The sequence below is a fragment of the Fulmarus glacialis genome, unplaced genomic scaffold, assembly GCF_000690835.1.
Source record: "Fulmarus glacialis isolate BGI_N327 unplaced genomic scaffold, ASM69083v1 scaffold389, whole genome shotgun sequence".
Taxonomy (NCBI): domain Eukaryota; kingdom Metazoa; phylum Chordata; class Aves; order Procellariiformes; family Procellariidae; genus Fulmarus; species Fulmarus glacialis.
In genome coordinates, this window is record NW_009233622.1 from 62,271 (window position 1) to 73,890 (window position 11,620).

General features: G+C 41.7%; 1 protein-coding gene across 1 annotated transcript in view; it reads right to left on the reverse strand.

Annotated features, from left to right (window-relative positions):
* Nucleotides 1-11,620, reverse strand: part of ACACA (acetyl-CoA carboxylase alpha) — a gene marked incomplete at its 3' end in the record, with an annotated part of 83,937 nt that overhangs the window by 53,581 nt on the left and 18,736 nt on the right. The window contains 11 exon segments of the mRNA XM_009585363.1: nt 910-1,055; nt 2,204-2,285; nt 3,191-3,294; nt 3,820-3,970; nt 4,790-4,953; nt 5,254-5,415; nt 7,716-7,886; nt 8,434-8,643; nt 9,152-9,262; nt 10,010-10,116; nt 10,694-10,792. Of these exon segments, the coding sequence (XP_009583658.1) occupies nt 910-1,055; nt 2,204-2,285; nt 3,191-3,294; nt 3,820-3,970; nt 4,790-4,953; nt 5,254-5,415; nt 7,716-7,886; nt 8,434-8,643; nt 9,152-9,262; nt 10,010-10,116; nt 10,694-10,792 (1,507 nt within the window).

Here is an 11,620-nt window from a genome sequence, read left to right on the forward strand (position 1 = left end):
AACTAAACAAAAAATCACTTCAACTAGCTCTTCTGAGCTGAACGGAATGGCCCTGCATATTAAAGTTCAGATTAATCATGTCAAAACAGGACTATGGAAGCCAGGGATCAGAAACCAGATAGAATAGCCCTTAGCAAGGTTGAATGTGTGTTACTTTTGTGCTGCTTCTCTACCAAAAGGTATCACTCACTGTCAGAACCAGAACCAATGAAGTTCAAGATTTCATATAAACAAAAAGTGATGTTAGTGGAGATTACACTTGCCATACATAATACACAATACATTCACCAAACTGCCCACCTCATGCAAAATCCTCTTGTATACAGAGCAAAGCTGAAAAGAGCAGGATGCACCCATGTAGGAGACTGAGAGGCTGAGAATTTATACAATTTTCCAACCCAGAAAGTTACCCAAACTATCTTTGTACTCCTGACCAGATTCATTACATTTGTCACCAAAAAGAAACCAGCAGAGGGGGCAGCAGTTCACATTCCAGAAGCTGGAGATTTACTGACCTTATGGCTATGATCCCTGCAGGGAATTTTGAGGGAATGCACTTAAATAGTAAATCTTGTATCTATTTCTAAGGCAGCTGTGGAGTTTCAAGGATTTTAAAGATTTCCATGTTCTGTTTTTTGTTTTTATAAGCCAAAATGGCACTTTTAAAGAACTAGCAGGAGAATATGGACTCCACATTGGTACACATTCAGATCCTTCTTCTCACAGTAGCCAAGATCTGTTCTTCAGGTGAAGGCAACTACTCCCTTTAAACTCATCCATAATACATCTAGTAACCTCTTCCTAGGAGAGAATTCCATTCCCAGCTGATCTTTGGGAAGCAGGAAGTTACAAGTACACCTAATTTTGGCTTGTATGTAAATGTTAAACATTAATCTTTACAGGTGCTACCTGTCCACTTCTTCTTTCATGTAGGTAGTATAGCTGCTACCATCATAAGATAGGAGCAGTCCTCCATCACTCAGTCGGTGCACATCAACTTCCACACACGAGCTGTTCATGATGACCACATAGGAATTGGGAGACTGTCGGGTCACCTGCAGATCAACAAGAATGGTACGTATCACAGGAAATAAATACAGCATTGATAGTGCCTTGGTTGCCACAACACACACAGTTTTCCAAGCACTGCAACAGTGGGAATTAAAGAAGGGGAACAGAGCCATTTGTTCTCGTGTTAGATGGGATCACAAAGCCAAGAATTTAGCAGCCAAGAGATGCCAGAACTAATGCTGCCCATGAATCTTGATTTAATCCTCTCACACTTATGCATTAATTGTACAGGTTTGATTACGCAATCATATACCATTTCTTCACCCCGATCTATGCACAAGTCACAGTCATGACTAAAATTGTATAATGAATGAGATAATTTAAAAAAAAAAAAAAAAAAAAGATCTCACAGAGAAAGCAGCTAAAGCTCTCCCTGGAAGAAGGGATCCTATCACAGTCTCTGCCACAGAGTTCCTATTTGAAGCTGGGTAAATCACTTAAAGCATACTTTAGCTGCTGTTCAGTGCCTCTCTATTTCTCATCAAAGGGGTGCCAAGATAAAATCATGGAGGTGCAAGGTGCAAATACTTACAGCTGCAAAAAACAGTATATGGTCATGTCATTAATAACTTCACCATAATAAATTTGCCCGAGGAAGCTAATCAAGATTGCACAGGCAATCTTAAGTCTAATATTTCCTAACTTTTCTATGCTTGGTTTCGTAACCTTTAAACGGTATTTCTAACATTGTTTTTTGTGCACAGCAAAGAAAAAGCAACATGAAAGGGAAAAATTGCTACAAGTTCTGTCATGCTGATGAAACTGTGCTCAAACACCCAACAGAGTAGATCTACATATTCAGAAACATCAACCGAAAGTTTTGGTCAACCAACAGGCAGTAGTCTTTGCCTACAACAAAGGATTCTTCACCCTATGCAGAGCATTTCTTGACCCCGAAAGGTTAAAATGTTTACTGAGATACACAGAGATATTGCAATGGAAAGATGTGATGGGGTATTATCATAAGGGAGATTGTACTGATTTCTTAACCCCACTAAAGCAGAGAAAATAAACCCTGCACAGATTTAATTCCAATAATCACATATTACAAAGATTAAGCCAGAGCAGTACACAAACAGACATTTCCAACTAGAAGTGGCAAGAGGATGGGTTTCCACACTGTGCAGCGTACCTTCAGCACATACTTCCGTCCTTCATAGATGAGTTCCACATCCACAGTGTTTAGCAAAGTATGAGCAGGCAGGACTTGGCCCCTTGAAAGAGAAGTACAAAACAAAACTGGTCTTCCAGAAGCAACCAAATGGCTATCAGGGACCCAAGCAGGTTCAAAGATGCATGCAAGAATTTGGAAAACACTAGTGGAGAGATGGGAGCAGGCTTTTAAACCATCTCTTCTTAGGAGAGACACATATCAGCTTGACAAAGCCAGCCCATCTCTCTCCAGCCACACAGACCAGCTTTACTCTCCTTTCCATTCACCCACTTTTGCCTTAGAGAAGAGTCATCAAAAGGAACATCACAGCCTGAATTACAGAACATGTAGCATGACTTAACATAGGGATAAGGCAGCTTTTCCCCCTGCAGCTCTGTTTACATATGGACTAACCAACAGGACACCAAGGGGAAGAACTCTGTTAAGAGCGCACCTGCCTGTATCACACCAGGTTTAGCCTGACAGAGTATTATGACTAGTTTCCCTATAGTGCCTGCTCTACTTTAAAGGCAGCAGGAGCAGAGAGGGTTTTCTAAGTACTAGTAGGAAACATTCAATTCGGAAAATTATGTCAAATCTGGAAAATTAAATCAATCCTCAAAACAAGAGGAAGACAATATCTGGTGATTCAAGACTCCCTAATGTTGCCCTAGCAGCACACAGAGAAAGAACTCCAAATTTCTGAGCCATTTCTTGGAGCTTCTGCCAAAACTGCCAGAAACCAAACCAATCTGTGCAAACAGCAGGGGATATTGTGGGGACATGCATAGATATCTGCCAGTTTTCTTAGGCCAGTAGATAAACAGCTTCCAGGGGCCAGAGAACAGTCAGCAGATAACAAGCTTTGTGCACTTCTGGACTGTATTGTACTTGAACAAAACTTGTAAATCAAAACTAATTACGATCTGCTTATCAGCTATCTACCAGCCCAGCTTGCAATTTTACCTTTCTAGAGAGTGCAGGAAGTTTGAGACACTGTTTCGGAAGCTCACATCAGCCACATGCAGAGCTCCACACACCACTCCCAGCATGGTATCAGGCCTTTCAGCCTAGAAAGAAAGGGTATATAACACAGCTACATCTCCTTTAGCTTCAGTCCATTCTGGACACCCACTTGAAGAATCAACAGTCTCAGCTCTATTTTTGGTTCATGGCCAACCTCTCTTTAAAATTAAGTTGGTGTAGCATCCATGCAAACACTATATAGAAGCAATTACGTCTAACTCCTTAAAAGAAAACCATGTTTTTTTCTTCTTGGACCAAATCTTGAGGTTTCACCTACATTTCCACTATCATCTGTCCCAAACTGCAAACCAGAATACTAGCCTTAATTCACACGTACACTAAGATGCTTTTCTGGCCAACTTTAAGACCATCTTTCCCTGACAGGGATGACCTGGGATTTTGACAGAAATAAGAATTAAGGCCAGGGAAAATGTTTATTCATAAAGTAGTACGTGGAAATTAACCCTCCTAAATCCTTGTCCTTTTGCAACCAGCATGCACCAAGCTTGCCCACCAACCCCCTTCCCCTCCTCCTCCAATTTGTAGGCCTGTAAAGCAAGCAGCTGCACCTGAACTTTCTCAGCAATAAGCCGATCCAGCCAGCCAGTGTCAATGCGGTTCTGCTGGAAGCTTTCTGTTTCCAACAGTTTAATCAAGTACTCAACGGTGGTTCGGAAATCCCCTCGGATGGACAGCTCCTTCAAAGCCACTACCATGTTTCTGAAAGAGAAAAGAATACCTATTATCTATCCCATACTAATGGTAATGTGCAAGCTGGTAACTCTAGATAGTTCCCCATGAGCTGTTGGGAAAAAACAGTCTGAAGGCAATAGCACAAGCATGTGCACTGGAGCAAGATCCTATATGACATGCTTGGGAATGAAAGAATATTGATTTTCTTCAATCTGCTACTGGTGTGAACAAGAGCAGCTCAGCCAGCACCAGCTATGAGATCAGGAGTTCCCACTGTTATCACCATCTAGGCACCTACCACATGTCAGCAGTATACTTAAGACAGACAGTCGTGGTCTCCATCCCCCCCAGAATGGAACAGAGGAAAGGCTCTGGGTGAAAAACAGCATGGATGACAGGTCAAACAGTCCTGTCTTATGACTGGATGCTTTAACATTCCACACCATGTAAGGACACTCAGTGGTTTATAAACCATTATAAGGCATTGGCATAACAAGTTATCAATGTGTTTCCTGTTAGAAGCCTTCCACCTGAATGCTTTCAAAGAGGGACTTCAACACAATGGTAGTTATATCATACCCCAGCAGCAGGTATATACAAGGCAGGAATGAAACAGAAAGGAAAAAAATACAGGGAAGTAAGCAAGAAGTGTAGAAATGTAGGTACAACACAGTGGAATTGCAAAGCAAGACAGGATGAGAAGCCTGACCATGATGTGGAAAACAAGGTAGAGGGAAACTTCTCTTAAAACTCCTAGAAGGAGTCTTGTTTTATTCATGGCACTTTGGATCAAAGAGGACAAAACCAAGCAATTTCCAAGGTTCTACCACTTTTCTGACTACTTACGAGATGGCTTCTTCACGATTTTCTCCCCAAGAGAAGCAGTGACCAAATTGAGAATCAGCGAATTCATGAAGCCCTCCTGCAGCAGCAACACTGAAATAGCCCCAGACATTCTTATTGCTGCGGAAATTCAGTTCCTGAACTGTACCAGAACTGGGCTTAAATCCCTGTAAAGATAGACAGACATTGCTATACATCCTAAAGAAAAAGTAAATAATCCAGAATTAGGGAAGGAATTAGAGTTCTGAAGGCCAGAATATCTCTTTGCGCTGCAACATGATATATACACAAGTAAGTTCAGGCTATGTCTAACCAGAGTCTACAGAACCGTCAGCTAAGTGAGATTAGGGGAGAATCTTTTACATTTGCTGCCAAAATTTTCAGGATCAGCAGCAGGGATTGAACCTAGGTATAAAGCCTATGGTTATCAGAGTGTGATCAGTAACGATAGAATTTAAAACATTCACCTCATCAGGATTCTCACTGGTGATACGTGCAGCGATGACATGGCCGCGTGGACAAGGGACATGGGCTGAATTCTCAAAATCAATAGATGCATCTCCCCACGGAGAAACACCATACATCACTCGGATATCCTTGATCCTGTGGAGGGGAATCCCCATGGCAATCTAAGGAAAAATAATAATACAAATAATGAAAGAATAAAAGAATAAAAGAAACCACTACCAAGTAAGTTTCTCTCCTCACAGAGAATACCTATTCGTTGAAGAATTAATTCCACCAATTCTCTGTAGAAGCTGACACTTCAGTTCTAGTATAGCAAATATGCCTGCCTATTTTCTGATGTGAGCCTTCTCCATTGACACACCTTGGAACGTTCATATTTCTCAGGACAGCTGAGCTCAGTGTAATATCCACCTTAAGCCCTTCAGCCAGTATTTTCCATTGACTGATTAAAAGGCTCCAGAGAAAGCTGGCCAGTGCTAGGTCAGCTGATGGGCACGCATTCGGCCTGTTAAAAATATACTAAGGTCCCAGTGAACAGAAGGCCCCTCACTGGTTACAGGCAACTGTGGAATTTGCAACTATAAACTGCGGAGAGAGTAACCTGCAGAACTGGCTGCTGGCAGTATCCCTTGGGGGTAAAGTCCCACTTGTTCTGTTCATTAGCTGGCATTTTTTTTTACAGCTATAGTTCAAAAAGGCTGAACTTTAGGTTAATCATTTATTTCAGCTGCCTATTAGCCAGACACCAACAGACAAAAGACCAGCCTGGTTACAATATCAATGTGCCATTCTATGAAATTGTATCTAGCATCAGCAATATGAAGAACGGTGCCCAAACAATGAGGAAAGCATCTGACCAGTTACAAAACTCTCAGTGCCTAGCAAATACAGACATAGAGCTAATGGAATCATCTGCTGAGAGAAGGCTCAGGCCAAAGCCAAATAGCCTCCTGACAAAATGAAGATGATCCTGCTCTTGAGCAGCCTACAAGACATTACAGTTCAACTATTTGTTTTCTCTACCATCTATCCAATAAACTTCAAAATGCAAACAGCAGGGAGAAGAAAGAAACTAGAAAGCAAGCAAGAGAGTAAGAATGGGAGGGCTGAGAAAATGGAAGTAGAAAAGCACCTAGAGCCCCTAATGTGGTCTAGGACAAAGAGGGAAACCGGTGGAAAAGATGGGAGCTGAGAAGAGGGAGATAGCATGGCAGCACATAGGGAGTCCAGTGGGGATGCACAAGGGACAGATGAGCCACAGCATATGCAACAAATGCTTTCTACAGGATCTGTGAAGGATTCCCTCTTTACTTTGGGGATCAGAACAACAAAAAGCCTACTCGTTCATGTAAGCCATAACTGTCACCCACTGTCATGACTTCCCCTTGAAAAGGCAATAAATCAAGACAAATTCTTGGTCACTTTGCCACATCTATTCAAGTATGTAATTATTAGGCACAAATCCTGTTTTGTATAAAGGCTAGAGAGCAGGGACCTCAGCCAGGAGAAGGAATCATCTGCAACGAGCGAGGGGCTTAGAGAGGTGGAAACAATTGCTCTGGAAGTCAGGAACTGCTCATCAAAATTAAAAAGACCCAAGTCACTTTCCTGAACTTCAAACAACTGCTGAACTTGCTGAAAGATGAAAAATCCAACTGTCTGTTCTTTTTCCCTTTGTCATTAGAAACTCTGGGAAGAGGCTGTTGTCCCTTGGAGGCAGAGTGGGCTCAAAACTGACACAGCATTTGATCGCATTGCTAGCCTCAGAACCCAACTTGTTTCACAAAATAATGTAAGAGCTTAAAGTTGAACTATTCATGGCTAAAGCTTGTTAAGACAGGTTTTTTCCCACACAACCTTTCCTTAAATCAGTTTTCCTACCTTGATGTTTTATTCCTCTATTGCTTCTCTTCACACTCCTTTTAACTGAACGTCTACCTGAGCAGTCCAGGAGAAACAGGTAGAAAATAACCTCTCCTTGCTTTCCAAATCAGAAAGAGCCAAATGGTAGAGCTATAACTTAGGGAAACAGTCATAACAGAAGGGATACGTGTATATTTTGGAATACTGAATGAAGCTTTGCTCCAGCCACAGAAGATAAACCCCAAGCTGAGAAAGTACCAAAATGGGCCTTTGGGTTATTGGGTATTTTTCTTGAGGAGGAAACGTGGAGGAGTCATATTTCACCTACCCGCACGCGAGGATATAGGCCGTATTTAGTAGAGCTCTCTAATACTTTCTATATTCTCCCTCTATCAGTACCAAGATCTAGTCATCTGCATAATGTCAGTATGTGATCCAGTTTTAACATAGAACCCTGGCTCTGACTCAGACAAGAGTCCGCCCCCCTATTTTAAGGCTTCAGCAGAACAGGTTTTTCATGCTCAGGCCTCTTCAACATACCACAGCTCGAGTACTTCTGAAAGCCTCCAGGAGCACGGGGCCTGGACACTCGACTCACCTGGAGCTGCGCTGCTGGCAGATTAACATCAGCTACCATCTCTGTGCAGGGGTGCTCCACTTGCAGGCGGGGATTCAACTCCAGAAAGTAGAAACTGCCATCCTGGCTGTATAGGTATTCCACAGTGCCCGCACTCACATATCCCACCATTTTGGCAAGCTTCACCGCACACTAGGATACAGAAAAAAAAGAGTATTTGATTTCCAGGCCCCATGCTCAGTTACTTATGCTCTGTTCATCCATCCTACCCACTTCAGACTCTTTTACTGGCATTCTGAAACATCCAAAAGCTCGTAACAGGCCCAAGAACTGCTCAAAGAAAAGCATGTGGCACAGGAGTTTTGATTTCCAGGTTATTTCATTTACAATTCATAGAAGGCAGAGTTTGAAGCAAATATTTATAATACTCAGCATTAGACAATTCATACAACTCCTGCAGCTTGCTTTTAATATGACGATATACATTTAAAACACACTTCCCTCCTATTTTTGGCGTGCACACATTTTTGAAGGGAGCTTTACAGCTGTTTGTCAGCACATGATGGACTCAGTTTTGGAAATGTGAGTGGTTGCCAACACTAAGCAGTTTAAGACACTCAATCCTATATTGCTCCTTTAAAAGATTCAACAATGCAAAACTCTTGGTGACATCAAAAAAGGAGTCCTGCCTGTTCCTGGAGTCTAACAAGGAAAAGAGAACTTGCAGAGCCACTCTCACCTGTTCCATGTGCTCAAACACCACCGAAGTCGCAATAGAAGCAGGTGCTTCCTCAATAATCTTCTGGTGCCTGCGCTGCACAGAGCAATCCCGGCCAAAGAGAGAGATGGCATTGCCGTACTGATCTGCCAGGATCTGCACCTCCAAGTGGCGGGACTGTTTGGCTAGTCTCATTACAAAGATTGGAGAGCCTGGGACTTCAGCTTGAACCTATAGCAGAGACAGCATATAAATAGGCAGATCATTTTTTGTAAACACCCATCTTGGTCATAATCATCCCAAGTTCATTTTTAAGCAAGCAACATCCATAATATTTCCCCTGGGCCACTCAAGGCCGCAAATATCCTGTGTTCGCTTGTATATAATTACAGTGCCACTTCCATTCCTCTCAGCTTTCCCAAATAACTGACAAACTAAAGAAGGCTCGTGTCCCTCAACATTTTTGAGTTACACTGCAGATGCCCTCCATTACTTGGATTTACTCAGCATCTCCTATGATGTCTGGGCATTTGACAACTGTATTGGATATGCAGATATATTGAAATCCTACCAACATACAGAGCAAAGAAAGCATGAACTCATGATTCAAAGTAGCTAAACAGGCTCTGATACATAATGCAGACTTTTTCAGTTCTTTAATATTTCCGATTCACTGCTCTCAGAATCACCCAACCTGAACATTTAGAACAAGACAGTACAAATCAATGGGAAAAGTTACCTGTCTGAATAGGTTGGGGAAGTCATCTGCATTGTTAACTTTCCTGATTCCTTTTCCTCCTCCTCCTTCAGAAGCCTTGATCATGACAGGGTAGCCAACCTCCTCAGCAGCCTGATCAAGATGGGCAGAAAAACATAGCTAAGTACAAAAAGTTAGCAGAATCAAGTTGAAGAGATCATTATTTCCCTGTTGATTTGTGTCCAAGCTTCCATGTATGACTCTATTCAGCAACCAAGACATGAATGAGATAGAAACTAAATATTCCAGTTTGAGAGGGTACCTGTATTTGGAAAAATCAGCAGTGATTTTGTGACTACAGAGAACTCTAGCCTCTCGAATCTTTTGCCAGTGCTTCACACCATTAAATTTACAAACTCACAGAAATGCTTTTTTGTAATACAGAAAATCATTAAGCTGGGTAACATGGAAAAATCATACGCTCCACCCCCTCTCTTCACAAAGGAAAATTCCCAAACCCTATATTGTGCCAGGAATATTTCTTGTTCTAGAAATCTTCCTCAAAGGAAAACTTAACAAAAGGTGAAACCAAGTATGAGGTCATGGGTCTTTATTAAAAACACTTTCTTCTTGCATTAAAGAAAAACCAGAAGAGAGCCCTTAATGAAATACAACTTTGTTCCCATATTTTACCTCTTTCTCCTAATTCTCACCTAATTCTGCCGGCTGGGCCCAAAGATGATATGTGAAAGATCACTTTCCAATTTCCAAGACTCAGTTCTGTGAGGCTGACAGTCTAGTTCTAGCTTGTACTCCCATTAAAAATAAATTAAACCTCTAGCTCTCTCCAGGTGTGCATGCAGCAAGACCTCAAATACCTTCAAAATACTAGCCACCTACCCGCAGTCCATCGTCTGCATCTTTCACGTAGCCTTTTTCATACAGTTCCTGAGGAACATTCAAGATACGCTTCTGAAGATCATTTTCCTGCCAGTCTACTCGAAGACCTGAAATATAAGCATTATCTTCTTAGCTCATTCTGCTGCAAGGCTCAGTGAGAACTCACACGTCAGACATTGGTGAAACAAACAGCAGTCGTAGTTCCAGAAGTAACTAGTCTGGAAGCATTTACAAAAGAGAATGCAGAAAACAGACATTTCTCTTTTCTGGGGAGCAGATCTTTTCATCCAACAAATTATATCCTCCTTCATTTACCTTGTGCAATTCTGAGAAACAGGTTGTTATTTACAGTCTTTTGAAACTGAATAGAGCTTCCATGGAAGCAGAGTACTGGCTGCGTGCTCCAAAACTACATGCTAGAAAAGTAGAGACTGCAGAAATACCAGCTATTACAGCTGTACTGTTACACTAACAGCACGTTACACAACATGTAAATTTTGCCTGACATCCATATATATATCGTAGCCACTATGTCTAAGCCGCGGATAATACAAATTTGAAACCCTAAACAGATGGAACATCTCTTCAAATGCCTTTTTGTGTGCAGATGCTTCTTGAAGATTAGATGTGTTGAAGGAAAAAAGATCAGAATTATCTTGACAAACACAGCAATTTCCTTCTTACCACTGCCACTCCAAGGAAGAGTTGGAATGCCGGCTGTCTGAGCCACTATTGAAGAAGCAATTTTATCTCCCAAGGCCCACATTGCTTGGCTTGGAGGACCTGCAAAGAGCAAAACAAGAGATATCAGACATCAGGGAAATGGCCAGAAGTCTGATTTGGGTTCCATGTAAGAGGGATAAATAAACACTCTTAGCAGGGTTGCTGCATGCCACAACTCAACTGGTATAAATCAACATTTCTGAACCGAAACAGAGAGCACTAACTGTATCAGCCAGAAAACTAAAAACAAATAGACTAGAGTACTTTTGACCAAGAAGGAGGAAAAGGCAGTTGAAATTAGAGCAATGCAACCACAGTCACATCACAATAGCTTGTTAAGTGCCCATCCTGTTAAAGAAGTCCTGGCATACTCAGCTTGCAATCACCACTCTCTGTCCATGTGTCCTCAAGCTGGGCCTGCTCCCAAAGGGATGGCAGGTACTAGTAATTGGTATTAGGTGTGCACATCACATGCTACTGGAATAAGAATTCAGTGTCCTGATTTTACATGAAATGTGGTTTGCATGGGACTGTAGTATATGATTGGCAAGAGATTTAAACTGGAATTAAAATACAGCTTTTAAATCCACTCCTTTTCAAAAGTCCAGAGTATTTCTGTGGTTATGGCTCAAGACATTACAGATAAAAAGATCTGCTAGAAGTCAGAACATGATACGACTATCCCCAGGCTATGTTCAGACCATGACTTTTATCACAAGTCCATCTTTAGTTTTAAGCACAGCACATGTACAAAACCTTATCCAATACTCAGATCCATGTGGCTCAGGAGATGAGGCTTACTGCAACAAAGTACTCCAGCAGCTGGTTAACTACACTGGTAACTAGACCACAAACTTCATGTATTGTCCATGTAGAACTCCACTCTTT